The sequence below is a fragment of the Larus michahellis genome, chromosome 4 (genome assembly GCF_964199755.1).
Source record: "Larus michahellis chromosome 4, bLarMic1.1, whole genome shotgun sequence".
Classification (NCBI taxonomy): Eukaryota; Metazoa; Chordata; class Aves; order Charadriiformes; family Laridae; genus Larus; species Larus michahellis.
Window position 1 is genome coordinate 45808236 of NC_133899.1, and position 19455 is coordinate 45827690.

General features: G+C 40.4%; 1 protein-coding gene across 1 annotated transcript in view; it reads left to right on the plus strand.

Annotated features, from left to right (window-relative positions):
• HSD17B12 (hydroxysteroid 17-beta dehydrogenase 12) overlaps positions 1-18186 on the plus strand; it is a 91021-nt gene extending 72835 nt beyond the window's left edge. Inside the window, 4 exon segments of the mRNA XM_074584317.1 lie at positions 5110-5191; positions 9373-9438; positions 16137-16286; positions 16502-18186. Of these exon segments, the coding sequence (XP_074440418.1) occupies positions 5110-5191; positions 9373-9438; positions 16137-16286; positions 16502-16606 (403 nt within the window). The 3' untranslated portion in view covers positions 16607-18186.
• Positions 18187-19455: the final 1269 nt, after the last annotated feature.

Sequence of the window (19455 nt, forward strand, 5' to 3'; positions counted from 1 at the left end):
TTCCTGGGAATAACCTTCTTAAGGCTATTTCTCTAAGTCATTGTAAGTAAAATGGATGCAAAGAATATGTTCTCATTATACAGTAGGAGGTATATTGAGGAAAGGCTGTGATCATTTGGAAAAGTAGTATTGGAGACCAGCTCTTTAAAATAAGAGTTAATGCACACCGCTGTCGCCATGGAAGACGTGAACTGACTTCTTAGCTAGCTCCCAGGTGAAACTAAAAGGTGCACGGTTTCCGTGTAGTCCCTCCAGGCTGTTTTTGAGCTGCCGTTGACTGTCCTGGGCTGTTCACTGTCTCTGTTGCAACATTAACCCTGGCTTGCTGGGGGTTGCCCTAGGTCAGGTCTGAGCTACACTTGCAATACTGAGAAAAGCTGTGTAGAACCATGTGTGACAGTCACCATGGTATTGCCTCCAAGCGAATACCGTAGGAGGAGCATATATATGGGACAAGAACTTCAAACCCAACAAAGATTAAGAAAAAAAATTGGTATTTCTTGTATCATCCCACTATCTGGGAGTCTTCATCATAGATTGGGATTCAATTTTTCAGGTCTTGCACAGATGCAGAGCGAATGTTTCACATCTAAACCAAAGTTTCTTCGTGGATACAAACTATCAGAGCTAGTGGCCAGTATGGGGGTCAGTGTCTAACACATCAGGGTGACGGCGAGCTTAGATTTTTAGTTAAACAACTGGGAGATAAGAATGAGTGATCTCATGTAAAGAAGCTTGAATTAGAAAAGAAGACACAAGACAGAGTTCTGCTTTATTTCCCAATAAAGCTAGAGTAGAGGATGAGGACTATAGTATGTAGTGGCAGATACTCAGGGTTTGTAAGTCAAAAGTTACTCCTTGCCTATGTACTGTTATTGACAGATAAAGGGACCTGGCTTTTGTGAAACCACCACCCTCTGAAGAAGCCAACGTGACCAAAGCCATTCTGCTTTCGAAGGATTTAATGTTGTTTTGTTATCAGTTTTTGGAACTTTGAAGTTCTAACAATTTTTTGCCTCAGTTTCTTCTGCATCTAAAGAAATGCCATAGTTATCTATTTGGCAGAGTTGATCACTTCAGCTTCTCAGGCCAGTATGATGTATACTCTACTTACAGAATATCCTCTGTATGTTTTTCTTGTTATGCATTAACCTGGGTAAGATATTCTGAATGAAAGGCAGCAAACCACGATCCTGCTGGCTTGTGGCTCTGACTACCCTTGAGCACACCATGTCATGTTTCTTCTTGCTTTTCTTAACTACGTGATTACCTCAGGAATCTCAAAGATAAATGTTCAAGAAGCTTGGAGAGAAAAGGTTAACAGTGGTTAAAAAGAAAAAAGTACACATCTTGAACTTTTTCCTGTGTGTGAGGAGCCACTTTGAATGGCTGCTCAATTTGAATGAAGGCTTTGGTTTCTGTCCCAAGAAAAAATATTTGAAAGAGCTTCCATTTTCTGTTTGGTTTTGTGAAGTCAGTTGGGTTTGCAGCGCACAGAAGCAATGTCTGCAGCTGCCAACTCCTGCATAGTCATAGCTCACAGGCCATTAACACCGCTAAGAGTCTGTAACCACAGGAGGACGTGGCTGTCCAGCAAATCCAAGAGCATGAACGAATGGTAGCTGTACTTGGCTGCTCTTTGGGCCAACCATAAATTTCTCACATGGGACAGCGGGTTAGGAGAAAGGGCTCCAGGCTCTAAGAATAAAACTAACCTAGAAATCCCATCCATTATTTCTCACTTTTTGAAGGAGGATAGTGTGTTGAGTAGAGAGATGTGATGTAGTAGGCGATAGCATCTTGCAGCTATAGTGCATACTTTTACGTATTTGAGCATTGGTTTTATGGCAATATATTACAAGACTAATACAGAAATAGAGCAGACTTTACATGCAGGTCTGTAAGGAGAAAACACAACTGGGTCTTGGTGTGTCTGTTACTTTTTATTTATAATAAACATAACAGCATTAGATGAATGCCACTTCTGGGAATGGCATTTAGATTCTCTGCTGTGGCTCCTCTCCTGTGCTCTGAACACTTAAAGTGACAATTTATAATCTGCGGCTTCCTATTACACTTAAATGAGTAGTTCCTCTGTAAATTTTCAGGCTACTATCTAAGGTGGGAGACTCATAGAACTGAAAATCAAGGCTTGATGTCTTTGGGAACAAAAAAACCACCACCACCATCAAAAATCAGTTGACTGTTTCTCGACAAATATCAAACTCTGGTATTTATTGCCAGGGAAGTAGCAAGTGCATAATTACATTACAGAGGAAGCTTGCTCTTTCCACTTGGTGTGCAGCTGGAGCGGGCGCTGGTTGCCACAGCAACAGGGAGATGGCTAAATATAGCCTCCCTGGCGCTGGACCGCTTAAGGTAGAATGATGGGGAGGTGTGAGGGTGTGGGTCTGGCTTTCTTCATCTTGACCAACTTTTTTTTTTTTAAGTGCACAGTTGAGTCGGATGGAGCCAAAATTTCTTTTTGCTGCACTGATGCTCGTGTAGTTCTTCAGATCCCCCCCTGAAAACATTTCTTCTGCAATTTCTCTAAGAAGGAAAATTGCAATTGGAGTAATTGGAAGTGTTCCACACACACACACACTTCACAGTTTCCTTTTATGTGGAGGTTTTAAGTTATGAGCTTTTAAGGCTAGGACTGTTTTCTTTACAAAGAGAAAATACAAACCACAAAACCCACAGTGGCATTGACTGCTTCAAAGAGACCAATACATGGAGCTTCTGCAAGGGGCTGCTATTAATTTGTTGTGTTTCCATGAGGGTTTTCTTCACTGGGTCAGACCATTAATTCCCTGCCCCGAGATGGTGGTCACTACTGCTGGAAAGTTGCAGTCTAGCCAGATGCTGGAGACCTGTGCTTTACAGCCTGAATGCCAACCTCTCTTCCAAAGCTTCAGTTTGTTTTATAAGCATGAGGCTGGTGTTCATCCATACAAATGCTTACCCTTTTTGAATCTTGTTAAGCTTTTGTTCTCGATTAAGTTTTGTGGCAAGTATTCCCATAGTCTGAATATGGGAAGACTGCTTCCTTTTATCGGATCTAAATTTCAGTCTTTCATTTAAATAAGTGTCATCTTTTTTTTTGTATTCTGAGAGGATAAATCAAGATCTTGATCTTTGCCATTCATTAGTCTGTATACTCTTCTCGTGGCTGCTCTTAATAGTCTCTTAAATAACTAAATGGAACCAATCTTTTCACCTCATCGATGTATCAGGGTGTTTTTTTTTCTCCTTTCCCCTTTCTTAAATCATCAGGTTCTTAATATTTCTGTCCTATATTGGGAGGGATAAAAGTGTTCTATATACTTTAATACAATATTTCAGTGGTGGTGGATCTGTCCCTGCCATTCCCACCATCCTGTTCTTTGGCTGGTTTTGGTGACAGCTGCACGAAGGAGAACTTGTGGATTTTGTTCAGGTTTTCCAGGGACCACATAGTTGATTTAGAGTCCTGCAAGGTTTGTGATTAATTCACGTTATTTTCTTTAGTATCCATTGTTGATTTTGTTAATATTGATTTTTCATCTGCCATTCTGTGGTCTGTTCACATAGCAGTCTGCACTCTTTAAAAAGTTCCTTATAGTATTCTCCAATCTCGTAATCTCTTAAAAACTGCATGAATACTCATTTCGCTTCTAATCCCCATTTGAGCTCATGAATAAATATCACAAGCACCACCTGTCTTGATAGGAGAAACTTCTGGCATCCACTGTTAACCTTTTGCTGTCATGAAAATTCATGATTAATTTGTGATCTTATTTTCTCCATACTACGTGTTTTGATCCACACCACTACTTTATTTCACCAATCAAGCCTTGCTGGTAACTCCCGAAAAATACAATGAACTTTGGCAAAGGTGTTTGAAATCCTGAATGACTGAAATGATTATTTCCTGTCACATTAGCCATCTTGATTCTAGAGGTGAATCGACAGATTTAATTCACACTTGTATCATGTCAGAAGCCCCATTGGCTTGAATCTATTGTCATGATTTTCAAAGAGTTATATCATTTTAATTTTTAAGGGTCACTTTAACTCAGCTGTTTGTTTTCAAGATGGCTACTTAAATCATTGTGGCAGCAGTGGCGTAGGATATACCTGGATGAACAAATACGATGAGAAACTCACGTGTAAATCTGTGGAGTTGAACTGCATGATGCCCTGCCTGTGTGAATGTTTGCGCTGCACACAGCAGACTTAGTAGTATGTTCAGGTAAACTGGCTTGCATTTACTACAGGGTAAGAAGAAACAAGAGATGCATCTTTCACTGTGTTGGACTGTCTGGTAGCGCCTTCTAACAGTGTACTTGCCCTAATTTGCCTGAAGCTTTTAAAACGAATTCTTCTTTCTACCTAGCACTAAATAATATGTCTGGTTTTGTAGGTAAAACTAGTCACAGAAGCAGACGTACTCAAAATCAGTCAGTGGGTTGGGAAATCCAGGAGTCTTACTTTCTGTCCTACCTGCACATACTTTAGAGGTGCTTAGCAGAGCAGGTGGTAGCTCATTTCGGACTGGTACCCTTATCTAAATATGATTTTGGAATACTTTGTGTTACCGTAATACAGCTGTAGAACAACTTACTTTCTGTAGTCATCCACTGAATATCTTCCATACTACAGTAAAACACTTCCTGTATTTGAGCAGTAGATTCAGGTGCTTCCTATCTTGAAGATCTGAAGTAAAATATAGAAGATGAAAGGGATTATCAAAGTGTAAAATATACAACAAACTTGTATTGCCATTTCCGCCACCTTAGCCTGACATTTAGGGCTTGTGCTAGCTTTGCTCAATCGGATTCGTATATTTTAGCCCAGTGTGTGTGTACGTGTATACATGTATGTATGGAGCTTGATTCTCTTGCTGTATTGACCTTGGAGTTCTTCCTAATTTATACGAGATGTTTGAATGCTTATATTGTGCTTAAAGTCATATTGGTAAATTTCAATTTAGGATTTGTTTGGGTTTCATAAAGATTTCTTAATCTCAGTTGCATCCTAAAGGGTTTTCTTAGGCTTGCAGTAATTTTATGAAATGTGAAAGACACTTCCTTTATTTCATGATAATGTGTCTTCACTGCCTTTCAGATCAAAAGGGGTAATCCTGAATATCTCCTCAGCTGCTGGGATGTATCCAACTCCACTGCTGACGCTTTACTCTGCCACCAAGGTAAGTGTTCTTTTCCACACTGAAATCAAGTGTCAAACATAAGCCAACGCTACAGCAATGAATGTTTTGGTGTCCATCTAGTGGTGCTTTCAGGAACTAAAAGTACCGAGTTTCTAACTTAAATTTTTCCAGTAGTGGAAGCTGGAAAATTGAGAGAAAAATGAGTGCAAGGGTTTACTGGCATGGAAATGACTTTTTTATATATTTCGTCATGCATTCTACTTTAACGTGGAAAAGGATGCTAATGTATCAAGCAAGATTAGTGTGAGGTTAAGAAGGGACATTGACTAACACACTTTCTTATTTTGACTTTGAAACTTTTTTCCTAATCTTACTGAAGATGCGTATCTTCAACATATAATGTATATATATTCGTAACACTCCTTAACATACAGGGCCACACCCCCGCCTCTCCTTGCTTGCCTATCCTTCCTGAAGAGCCTATAGGCATCCATGGCAGCACTATAGCTATGTGAGTCATCCCACCACGTTTCTGTGATGGCGACTACATCATAGTTTCCCTGCTGCACGATGGCCTCCAGCTCGTCCTGCTTATTCCCCATGCTGCGTGCATTAGTGTAGATGCACTTCAGTTGGGTTAATTGTCCTGCCACTTTCTTGGGGGGACAGGCCCTAATTTGCACCTGGTCATTCTCGGACACTACTGTAGTTACCAAATTATCACTACTCCTTGTGTCTATGCTGCCACACAATTCACTATCCCCCACCATCGCTGAGGCAGGCTGCAAGACCCTGCTATCACTTATACCCATGAGCACTGCTATGTTGCTCCCAGGCACCACTTTTGTGATCCTGGTTTCGTCCCCATCCCCCATCAAACCTAGTTTAAAGCCTTATTTGTCATTTGACATTTGTCCTCCCTTTTTATTAGTTGCCTTAAACTTAACATTTCAGGTTAAAAGAAAGGACAGAGCTCTAAGGCCTCGCCATTACCAAACAGTCAGCTTCCCTTGCTCTGCTGACCATGCATCCTCCTAATGCAGCCCAGTATGTCGTTTGATGTTCTTGCAACATGTGGATTACTGGTTTATCTTCTCCCTGGAAGCCACCATAAATTCCAGGTTCTTTGCAGCAGGGCTGCTATTTGACCAAAATTAAGGCATGACGTTAACCCACTCTTTATGCAGAACTTTGCACTTCACTCTGTGCCAGTCCAGAAATCTCATTATTTTTAACAAGAATCAAATTTATCAGGGTCTCTCCAGACTGAATCTCTGTCGTGTCAGCTGCTCCGTCTAATGCTGTCATCTGCGAGTTTGCTGACGGTGTGCTTTGTGTCATCGTCTAGGTCACTGATAGGAGATACAGAAGAACATGGGCTTCTGTATTGATTTGTAGGGTTCTCTGCTTGCTATCAGCCAGTTGTCAAGTTATTGATTATGGCCCTTTGAGCCTGGTGGTCCAGCCAATTTTCAGTTTGGCCAGCAGTCTGGCCTTTCAGCTCGACTTCCAAATGAGAAGATGATGTCAAAAGCTTTACTGAAGTGAAAATGTATCTATACATGCACATGCATGCATGTATTAAAAATCTGTTTCCCTCATCTACAAAGCTAGTCCAGTCCATTGGAGAAAGCAATTTAGTTAGTCAAACATCATTTGCTGTTGGTAAATCTGTGACTGTTTCTGATGTATCTTCTTGTCCTTCATATACTTGGAAATGATTTACAAGAGGAGGGCTCCATGATCTTTCCACAAACTGAGTTAAAGCTGATGGGATTATTCTTGCCTTTTCAAGGAGGGATATGTTAGCCCTCTTCCAGTTGCCAAAGACCTCCCCCAGTTTTCATAATTTTTCAGACACTGTAGGCAGTGGACTTGTATACATACGGACATTCTTTTAGCTCTCTTGAGTGAATCCATGGTGGCTCCATCAAGCTTCTCTGAGTAGTCCCTAAATTGTTGCTGCCTCTGCCCGTCTCTTCTGTTAAACAAAGCTGGTGCATGCAGAGGCATGTGAGCAAGCTTTGGCTGTGCAAAGGCAAGAGAAGTGTCGAATAACTTAACCTTTTTTTATCCTTTATCGCTAGTTTGTCTCCCTCATCCATCAACAGACCCCCATTTCTCTGAAATGCCTCTTGAATCTAGTGTACCTGTAGGATCCTTTACTGATACCCTTAAAGTCTTTGCTAGTTTTCTCCTAGCTTGGATTTTATTCCCAAGTACCCAATAATGTTTTATGTTTCTCTTTTGTTACTTCTCCTTGTTTCTGTTTCTCATATGCTCATTTTCAGTTTGTCAAGAAGCTCCCCACTTAGCCAAAAATGTCTTTTATGGAAATTTCCTGTCGTCTTCCACAATAGGCTGGTTTATTTTACCAGTTCATAAGTTACTACTTTAGATCTACGTTTCTTGTTAAATTTATCTGCTCTGGTTTCTCTTTGTGTCACTGTGACAGTTTTGTCTTTCTACAGCTGGTCTTTTTTTTTTTTTTTCTTCCCTAAAGATACTTGTAGGGGCTTCTAAAATGTTCACCTAAAAGGTCTCCAGTTAACTCTGTAAAGACAGACTATGGGTACATAGTAGGGAACTGAAGTATATATGATAGAACTAAATGCAAGAGACATTTACACTTGTATTAAAGCAGTATGGCACTACAGCTTTTTCAGATGCACCTGGTAATTACCTTAAATACTTCAAGGGTTTCAGAGTCTAAGCAGAACCTTGCCAGGACGAAGAAACCATCAGTAGTGTCATTCATGTCAGAACAGGCCTATGTTTCCTGTAGACTCTCAGTAACATCTTCATATTTTCAGAAGGGAATTGATGCACACTATTTTATTCATACTAAAGGAGGGGATATTTAGGTTTAGAAGTCATGAAAGCCTGGATTAGTTTTAGGTGATAAAATTTGCTCTTGAAATAGCTGTTTCCTGAGAGCGCAGTTCTTTGTTTTAATACAAAAGGTCACTTTCACTGTGGCAGTGCCTTCAGCTTTATGGAATGAACTGAGTTTCTGATTTTAGTGATAATATGCCTTACACTGCTTTGGTTAGTCTTTTTTCAATGAGAATCTCAAATATTTCCTCCCTTCCCCCTAAGAAACTCAATTACAGGTTAAGTAATCTGCTTATTCTCAGCACTGCTCATCTTCTACCACGGCAAGATTAGTAAGCATGAAAGTGACTCCCCTAATGTAGCTATAGAAAGAGTGTATCTGCAATTCCTAGGGTTTTTTTCCTCATCTATATAGAGGGGGTTTAAAGTACAGTACCCTTCAGGTCTAAGTCAATGGCTTTGGCTAATTATCAGGAACAGACACAGTCCAACTCTTTAACCTTCTTGTGGAGAGTTCCCTATTTTACGACAAAACAAGATACTTTTAAAGGAATCATAGTCACTCCATTGATCCTACTTGGCCCTATTGTTTTACTGAAACAAGAAATCATAGCAGAACCTGATGTTTTTGTCTCACTGGACAGCAGGAAGGAAAACTGGAAAGGTGGTTTAGAAGAAACTCAGGGAGGGGGAATCTGTGCTGGTTTGAACTGCTGAGTGGCCTTGGGTTATTAGGACAATACTTTCTCAGCATGGCTATGGGAGCAGCTGTATCAGATGTGAGGGCATCTTGAAGGCAGGTACTGGCATCCACCTTTTAATCCCTTTTACTTCATTCTTTAAGCTTTTAGTCTTGTAATTGCGAAAACTTCCAGAATTTTGGAAGAGAGTCTGTGGAGGTGGACTTCAGGACTAGGAACAAGTATTACCATAAGGTGGCATTTCTTAAAAGTGTAAAGGCAGAATACAAGATATTTAAAAACTATGTTTTAAAAACCCCATACAAGAGAAACCTACTTAAATAACCCTTTAAAAAAAAAGTCTAAGGAGATGATATTAAGTAGTGAACAATGTGAACATACAAAGACTTATTTTCATTTTTTAACTAGGCTTTATGTAACAAATGTAGTTTCTTTTCCTTCTAAATTAGAAAGGATTTTATTTGCTTAGATTGAGCCTCACTTCTGTAAAAACACACCGTAAGCATTGTGTTTCTATTCAGATGTCATTGTTCTAATAGGCAAAGTTTCTTTGAAAACCTAAGATTTTTCACTTTGAAAACAGGAACTATAAATAGTAATTCAAATATGCTTACAAAAACCTGCAAGCTCTGGTTTCCATTTTAATGCGTAGCATGCTGTATATTTCCCTTCTTTCCTCTCTAGGCTTTTGTGGATTACTTCTCCCGAGGCCTCCATGCAGAATACAAGAGCAAGGGCATCATTGTGCAGGTGAGTAGAGTTTGTTTCATGTAAGTGTGGTTACCACAGCAACATTGGTGTCTTGGTAACAAAAGGGAATCAGCATATTCCCTTATTCATGAATATGTGACGCAGATTAAGGATAAGGATTTCCTTTGATCCCATTAGCAGCTACTCTGAAACTATGCATCTTGAAGCAACAAAAAACATGGGTTTCGTTTGTTTGTTATAGCTGATGGTGGTAACTGAGCTTTAAAGTATAAAATATTCCATAAAAATATGTGCAACTCTGTAGAATACCTCTTTATACCACTTAATCTACTGGAATGCACTTTTGGAGTGCATTTGTACGGAGGTTCAATGGGTAACTGCTCAAAAGACTAGAATTGTGGCAGTCCATTCCCTGCAGTGTCAGCGAATCAACTAGCGTAAGCAGTAGCATGTTTTTAGTTATTTTTGATGGGGCATAAAAGCAAACCAAGCCAGACTCTCACAGCTTCATGTGATTTTGCTTTAATATCACTTCTCACATCCTCATATAGTTTGCTTCCAAAACGTGGCTGCAAACACTGATTTTTTTTATATTTTTTTATTACGTATTACACCTGCTGCTCTCCAGAGCAGTCAGTTTGATAAAGGTGGTATAAGATAGTACCTCTACTGTGAAGACAGTGGTGTATCTCTTTCAAATTCAGTTAGGGATCTTCTCACAAACAGGATGAGCCTACGTCCATGCCTGTCATTCCCCTATTCTGTATGGTGGGTCTCAAACCCGTCTGAACTCTGAAAGCCCTATGAGGAATAAGGCACAAAGTTGCCTGCCATATTTGTGTAGTCATTAAGCATGCCAGCACAACTTTTGTTACTGGCTAAAGCCGTAGAGAAGTTGTTACCAACTTAGGGCTATGTTACCTTATTGATGTGCTAGATTTTTATTTTTTTTCCCTTTAAGCCTACTTAGCAAAACAAGAATTTATCACCAGGAAATGTCCTGCATTTTAGTATCCAGATGTTTAGTATAATGTCCTGTCCCAGTTCCTGACAGGGGATTGCATTAAGAAAAAAGACAATTGCTGGGGGAGTTTTTCCCATGCAGTCACTGACGTTTTACTGGGAACCTCATTTAAACATCTAAACATCTAACATACTAAACATCTAAAGGGATGCTGTTTATTTTGGGGCCTGTTGGCAGCGCAGAGGAAGCTATCAAAGGTGGTTCCTGAAAGCATTTTAATGACTGTTGTTATAGACCACCTTGAGGACAGACTAGATGACACTAGTTTTACACTGGTAACAGATTACAACTTGATGTAGAGCTCCCAAAGTGTAACTTCTCCTCAGAGCACTTGATGCTGTGTCCTAGCAGCCTGGGGTGTCCCTTCAGCTAAGCCAATGTGCAGCAATGAAGGATGCATGAAAAGGCATCACTCTGAACAGGTCCACGTTCAGCGTACAGGGTGGTTTGTGTGTGCTCTTAGTTCTTGAAGTGGTTTAAGCTGGAGCAACTTTGTTTTATGTCTGCTTGTTACTTTCTCGTCTCAGACTTTCCAAGCCTTTCCCTGGCTTCATCCCCAAACCGTCCAGCAATGGGTCAATTTTACCATACTGCAAGTTCCTTACAGCTTTCTTTTCCCTTTCACCCTTCTGTATTACTTCTATCTTCCCAGTGTGGTTCAAGTTGTATTACTTGCAGATTGAGCTTCGTTATCAGACAGCTGTTCTCCTGATCAGTTTCATCTGTATGTAGTGTGGCCTTCTTTTAATCCGTGGTCACAGACCGAAGGAACTGGAAGAGTATTTCTCTTTTCTACATCAATAATATGAAGTCTCCCGGTAGGATTTCTTTCCTGCTCAAGCCTACCTGCAAACTGTGAGGCATGGGCTCCTTCAACACACAGCTTCACTGGCAGTAGAGCTGGGTGTGATATTTTTTATGTGTGTGTGTGCACACGTTGCGGTATACCTAAGTTCTTTCTCTGTTTGATGGTGTTTTCTCAGGTAAAGCTCTGCCGGTAGTCATCTTGGTGTGAGAGTATTTGGAGACAGATGCTTGCAGGAGAAAGAACTGTTACATCTTTCAGATCTGTTGTTCCTACCTGCAATTGTAACCAGGCAGTCTCCTCCTCCCCAAATTTTGCTTAAATAGTACTCTGTCAGTTTGAGAGGAAAACATAGAAGGAGCGGGTACCCCTCATTTATGACTATGGAGTACCTATTGAAACTGAAATGGTAAATAACCTAGTAACTCATGCTTGGCTGAAGGCATTAAACACAGTATGACTGTAGATAGTATGGGAAAGATTTTCTAGCTTTTTGGATGTGGAAAAGCTAGAAAAAAAGTTTTCAGTGTCTTACATTTTTAACACTATAAATAAATGATTCTGTATCCATAATTATGTTTTCCTGTGCAAAACATAACAGGTTGTGGTAAGCTGTCTTTTTGTAACTCCCATGCTGGCAAAAGGTGCTGAATTCCTGGCAGCACTGCTTTTTTGCTCCTAAACGTAGACAGTGAGTTGCCATTCTGAGTTATGTGGGCCTGATGACCAGTAGCTGTCACAGCTTCAATTTATTATGCTAATTTTATTACAGTCCATGTCCTTCTCGTCTTGTTCCAGCCTAAGTCACTGTAAACCACTAATGAATATTACAAGTACCTTTCTGTGAAGACTAGCTGACGTATCTTGTTCAAGCCCTTTGGAAGACTGCATCCCCTTTAGATTCTTTGAAGTTCATCTCTCTGACCTTCAGAAACGTAGCACTTTTAATCCAGATTTGCACTTACAGTTGAGATCACTATTTAAAACGGTTAACTCGTACCATGCCAATATCCGCAGAGTACCAGTGCGGCAAAAGCAGAAACTCAGTACAGGTGGTATTTTATTTTACCGGTTTCTGAAGTTCAACCTAAGGTATATCAGTTTTGCTCAAGTGGATCGCCTTCTCTCTGGAAGCTTAATTTTGATAGTATATAGTGCTTTTATTGCAATGCAGACATCTTTAGATTAAAACTATATTCTTTCTTGGCTGATAGGCCTGCTTAATTTTACAGAAGCAGCACAGTAATAGCATAGGGTTAAAATTCTGTGTGTGTTTACATGGAGAGAAAGAGACAGGCAAAAAGAAAAGGAATGAGGAAGAAGATAACGAGGGCTTCTCTCAAGGCTCCTTTTGAAAAATCTCTCCCTGAAAGATTTCTGTAGATTCTTCTGAAACTTTTACTCATTGAATATGTCTAAAAATACTGCTTAATTCTTTACCCCTTTCTTTTATTGCCTTTTTTTTTAACTTACGTCAGTATTGGCATTTTCCCCTCTATACTTCATTACCATCCATAGTAAAAGTGTAACAATGAAAACTTCCACTACCTGTTTTCTTCTACCATATCCACTATATGAAATATCAGATCATAGAATCATGGAAGTATTTGTTTGAAGGGATCTCTAGGAAGTTTTCTTGTCTAACCTCCTGTTCTTCTAGTGTTAGCAGTGGGATTGCTGCTAACACAAGGTCACGGGCTAGTCATGGCTTCATCCAGCCAAATCTTGGAAGACCTTCAAGGGCAGGGGTGCTGTGACCTCTCTGGACAACCTGTTAGTGTTGTTGCACTGCTCTCCTAGTAAATGTTTTTTCCTTAGTGTCTGGTCTGAAAGTTCACAGCCAAAATGGACAGTTTGCCTCCTGTTATTTTATCTGGCACTACTGAGAAGAGTTTGGCTCTCATCTTCGTAACTGCCCATGAAATAACTATAGGTAGGCATTGGATCACCACCAGCCTCCTCTTCCCCACACTGAACAAGCCTATTTCTCTCTCTCTGGGTATTCACAAAAGTGTGCTGTCACCAGATCAATGGCGTTGCCTTCCTCCAAAGCTTTTTACCTTTGCACTGTAGCTTTCTGCACAGGTCAGCTTTGGTTGCTGGAATTCTTCCATTTGCCCTTTATGTCCCCCACCCTCCTTTTTCCCACGGAGAAATGGAAAGAGACTTCTTTCGAAACACTCAAGAGTTCAGGTCTTCTTTTTAAAGTAAGGTAAAACAGGTGATAAAATTGTGTAAACAAGCTATTCTGACTTTTGGGGGCTTATTTTCATGTGAATGTAGCATAATTAATAGAGGCTTCTGTTCAGGACTTGAGATCAGTTTTTGCATCCATACAACATTCAAGACCCCAATTCTGAGTGCCAGCCAATTTTAATAAGTATCAGAGCTGTAAGTACTAGCAAATGTTTTAAGAGAGCAAGTGAGATGGTATTGACATAAGCTACTTTTAAGGCACGTTTTGAAACTGGAGGGCAGGCTAGGCTTTCTCTGGATAAAGACAAGGAATTTTCTATACAGTTCCTTGCGCACAGGTAGTGTGGCATTTTATCTGCCTGAATACAAAATGCTAAAGGGCTTCAGGCAATGAAAGATTTTTTTTATTTTTTTTAATATGTCATGCTAGTTTTAGATATAGTTCATCAATGTCTGAGATCCTTGTGTGGAGGAAGAAGGGGGGAAAACTAACTTGATGGATTCAACAGGTCTCTTCATAGCTGTTAAAATACAGCACAGTTAATGGGGAGGTGGTAAATCTTATGTTTCTGAAATTAAATACCTGTTTCTGTTGTCTAGAGAGCATTTGGGAGGAAAAAAATGCTGGAGTGTAATCCTATGCTTCCGTGTGCCTTGAAGTCTGTGGATCAATAGCTAACCAGTAGTGCTACCGTATGCTTGCTTTTTCAAGTATCCTCATGCACAATTGTTTGCCCCTTCATGCTATCCAGTGGCTTAACTGGGTAGTGCAGTTCACTTATGAAGTCTTTTTTGAGCAGAGGAAGACAGAAGATAAATCCTAACTATAGACAGAAGATAAATCCTAACTATAAGCATCGTGCCACTCTATGTGAGGATGTTGCAGATATAATTTGGTGGTGAATAAGAAGCTTAGAATGTTTTTCTTTTCTTTTCTTTTTTCTTTTTTTTAAAAACACCAAACTAGAGATTGAGTTTAGAAATGTAATCTGAAAAATGGATGAGGTTCACAGGCGGGAGCTGAAACTATGCTGTTATGGTAATAGAATGAGTAGTTTTCTTACCCAAGCATTTGTAGCTTTTGGAGGCTTCAAAGAGATGATGGTAACCTCTTACACTTCTGAAATTCAAGTCTCCATGTTTTTCCTCTCCATTCGAAAGTGGATTCATGCATTCGTATTTTTGAAAGTCCTATTTATAGAGGTGGTTTTAATGTTCTAAGGTGCAGGATGAGCAGACATACCAATGTTTCCTGTTTGTGGTGGTCAAATTCCTGTTGAACCGTGCACAGCCATGGCATGGATGAATAGTCAATGAGAGTTCAAGTGGTCCTTTCCCCCTGTGCTATGCTTTTAAGAGTGTGATAGTAGAGCTAATGTTTCTGAGGTCAAGCATGTGTGGTCATTGTTCTTTAAGAGACTAACATGGGGAAGCAGGTTTCCAAACCATAACTTGCCCAAATATACTGAATTTTGAAATGGGGTATTCTCATTTTGAGATCCATTAACGCAGCATAAGTGGACACACACTTCTCAGATATCTGCTGTAAAGGTCCATGAATCATCGCACGCACTACTGTGATGGGCAGTAGTGAATTGAATCACTAGTATAGCCACAGACGAACTATCAATGTTTTAGGAGGTCCTTGTCAAAGTGGTAAGGTTCCAACCTTTCAAAGCTTGTGAGATCTGGTATGTCAATATCTGATTGAGTGGCTATAGAACAGGGCTTTTTGATTACATTTTTTTTTTTTTAGAGGCATAGATTGAGGACAAGTTGAAAGCAATGCCAAAACCATGACTACGGGGAAAGAGGGTTGCTTGCTAGTGTGCAAGTATACGTGCATTTCCCTTTCCTTCTCCAGTAGCATGAGCTAGGGATAGGTGGAATGTGGTTTTAGATCCATCCCTGAGGTCTTGGGGGATCTTGCCCCACCGTGGACATGCCACTGTGGTACCAATGTCCCTTTGTCAACCACATATTCATGCTGCTTCCTCTTGCTTTTCCATTATGCCAGGGCCGATAGTTCTGTGACCCACCATCGCTTTTTCTGTTTCTTCCAAACATCGCTGTAAAAACCCATTAACTGTGCTCCACTTCTTGATACTTCCTTCTGTCCTAGAGGTCTTCCACGCTGGTACAATGTCTCCTCCTTCCTCTGAGCCCTCCTGTGGAGTGACAAGCTCAATGTTCCAAGTCTTCTGATATTCCCTTTCCTTCTTCATCCTGCCTTCGTGTTTCTCTCTGTACAGGTGCCTAACTGAGGAGCTGTTACTCAAGTATAAAATCCCTGTCTTGGATTCTGCTCCTCCTTCCCAAGCAAACATTGGGTGTTTACTACAGAGAAGAAACACTGCAGCATTTTCTGTGAAACAGCTGGAATGAAGTTTTGCACTCAAAAACTTTAAGAAAAGCTTTTTAGCCATAGGCTTGCACGAGTGGTTTTTCTAGGGCCCCAACTGGGGATGCTGACTGTCAACAGACCACTAAACTATCTATCTTTCACATGCCAAATGTGGCCCACAAGATATCTGATTGAAAATGTTTTTGATATTGTACATTCTGATCTTATAGCCAGAATCACAAAGAAGGCTAGCTTAAGCTATAATTCAGTATACAGGTTACTGAATTTCCAACCATTTTAGTTTCTTGATGGATCTGTAAGTTAATCTGAAAGCATTCTCTCCTTAATGGGATCTTTCCTATGTGCAGAGTGTTCTACCGTACTATGTGGCAACAAAAATGTCCAAAATCCGCAAGCCAACCTTTGATAAGCCCAGTCCTGAAACCTATGTGAGAGCTGCCTTGGGCACGGTAGGCCTGCAGTCCCAGACCAACGGGTGCCTACCCCACGCACTCATGGTAAGTCACCTTGGAAGACATAAGGATCTGGAATGTCCTTTGTATGTGTTTATTATGGAAGATGAGAAAAGAATAATTTTGAATATTAAATATTTTTGTTCTTTAACTTCTAATCATAACTTGGTAATATTTCTGTGTGCTGGTAACTGTTAGATTTCAATTAGTACAGGCTATAAAAAGCTGAGACTCCCCCCCCCCCCCTTTTTTTTTTTTAGGGATGGATCTTCTCACTTCTACCTACACCTGCTGTCATGAATGTACTCATGAAAACAAACAAACAAATACGGGCTCGTTATTTGAAAAAAATGAAGGAGAACTAAGGTGGAGGCAACTCGATCTTGGAAGCCTGGGACTTCTGCAGGTTCCATAGCCACACTGCAGCACCAAGCAGACCTAACGTTTTAAACATCTTCAATCGTAGGTGTACTTTCTAACAAGCAAAACAGTCTCGTTTTGAGGATACAGGTGAAACAAGACTTCTGACTGCTAATATTGATTTAAAAATAGGCTTTACTTGTTTATAGATCTTATGGGGGGGGAAGCACTTCAGACTAAAATTGCACTGTGCTTTAAGAAATACTTACATGGACTTGATCAGACATTGCGCTGTTGAGGAGCAGCTTGGTTATATAGCGTCCATCACATCTATGTATCGTGTGCGTGGGTGAAGGGCAGAAAAATAGTAGTTCTCACATATTCCTGGACGGGTGGGGAGGAGTGGGAAGGGAGCAGATTTATTTAAAAAGGTAACCTAGCACTATTGACAGAGTGTAACTTTTTTTCCCAGATCAGGTTTTGGGTATTTGCAAGGATTCTGCATTGTCAGACAGCTCATGAGCGCTCCCCTGCTTACGTGGTTCAGTGTGATTTCTTTTTGGTTATGAACTTGAGGGAATTGGGCCAAAACCAAAAATGAGTGTAACTGCTCATCTATAAATATATACATAAAATAACATTGCAAAAATTATTTAAATTTCTGGTTCTTGAATATGGATTCTAACTTTTCAGTAATAAGTAATCTCTATGATTTGTAATAACATTTTTAAAAGTTCAGTGCCTGCTCTTTGTAATAGGTGGTGATAACACAATGTAGATAAATGTCACAAGTTATGTGTTATATGCTGGTTGATATGTTAAAGATTATGGGCACTTTAAATGCAGAGCTTGAAACGAGTTATGTTCCTTGTTAGCATAGATGGTTAAATTCCGTTTGAAGTATGTATCAGTCTGTCTTTTTGGTGAGGCCCTTTGAAATGTGAATCCTGAATATTTGAGACAGCTTTAAAAATGAGAAACAGTAAACTTCTGTAAATGTAGAACACTTTAAATGTAATTGTGTTTAACTGATTTCTTTCATGGTTCTATTCCAAAATGGAGTGCTCCAGTGAGGCTGAAGCTAACCCAACTCCACATGATAGGGATCAGAATATATGAGAAGTCTGCACTGCTGTTGTCTGTATTTACCTACTCTTTAAATAAAGATTTTGGTCTCTAACATTCCTTTTTCTAAACATAAAATGTTTCGAAAACTTCCAAGGCAAATCAAATTGCAAGCAGCTGCCAGTGGTTTCTGTGGTGACTTCCTATGGTTGGAGGGTGGAGGTTGTTTTCTGTCCTTGAAAGAATAATTTCAAGCTCTGATTTTGAAGTAAAGTATGTTGTACTAAGACGTGATTTGGGGCTAACATTTCTGTACATTGAAAAAACCTGAATACCGATGCAATGGTGCTGATCAAATCTGAGTTTTCTTAATTTTTTGGAACAGGGATGGTGAAGTCAGTGGTATTAGTTCTGTAAGAGCACATGACTTGGTTTGCTCTGGATCTGATGTGGAAAGCATTGGACTAAACAATCTGTATGTTGGGCTTTGTAAAACAAATAAAATGAAATTTACTCTGAATATTTAACGTGTTGTTTTTTTCCTTAAAATGTTTGCCTGTATATTCAAATGCCTGGTTGTCCTTTATCATATATAATAATGCAGTGAAAATTACAGTATTTTTACTTGACAAAACCAAAGCTTTTATTACTCTGTTTTCCTGGCCATTATCTATTTTAAAGATATTTTTAAATCACTGGAACACAAAAGAAACTATTAACTAGAACTGTTAATTAAGCTATGAGTAAGAAATAGTTATTTCCAAATAACAATTTTCTAACTATTGAAGGTGTTTGGAAAGATATGCCTGAGGGGAACGGCACACACATCTGACTGGCGCTGAAGCAGTGGTACCCGGGCAAGGCTGGATCTGGCAGGGGTGTTGTTGGAGCCTGTGGTGATGTCCCCGCTGCCCTGTGTGTGGTGCTAGCAGCCTGCAGTTGGGATTCCCGCTCTCAGGCTTCCTCTGAGGTCTCTTTTTTTCCAAACTGCAGCAGGGAATCGCTTTCTAACCTGAATTGCCTTGACTTTGATTTTTTTTGAATGTCTGCTCACTGCGGCGACTGAGATGATGTGTGTCTGCAATAGCTTCCAATGTACTGTGAAGTATCCTGGGCATGTGATAGAAGACAGGAGGGGTTGGGTTTCCTTGTGGTACTGTTACTGTCTCTTTGCAACTCTGCTCCGAAGCCTGTTTTTGTCACTGATGCAATGCAAGACGGGAGGGAGGACCAGGGGTGTCGTCCTCCCCCTCTACTCTTTTCTGGTGAGGCCACATCTGGAGTGCTGTGTCCAATTCTGGGCTCCCCCATTCAAGAAAGACAAGGAACCACGGGGGAGAGTCCAGTGGAGGGTTACAAAGGTTATCAGAGGTCTGGAGCACCTGTCTTATGAGGAAAGGCTGAGAGACCTGGATCTGTTCAGCCTGGAGGAGAGGAGACAGAGGGGATCTCATCAATGCTTATGAGTATCTAAAGGGCAGGTGTCAAGAGGATGGGGACAGGCTCTTCTCAGTGGTGTCCAGTGACATGACAAAGGGCAATGGTCACAAACTGGAACACAGGAAATTGCGTCTAAATGTAAGGAAAAACTTCTTTACTTTGGGGGTGGCAGAGCACTGGATCAGGCTCCCCAGAGAGGTGGTGGAGTCTCCATCTCTGGAGACATTCCAAACCTGCCTGGACGCGTTCCTGTGCAGCCTGCTCTGGGTGACCCTGCTCTGGCAGGGGGGTTGGACTAGTTGATCTCCAGAGGTCCCTTCCAACCCCTGCCATTCTGTGAAAAGCTGGA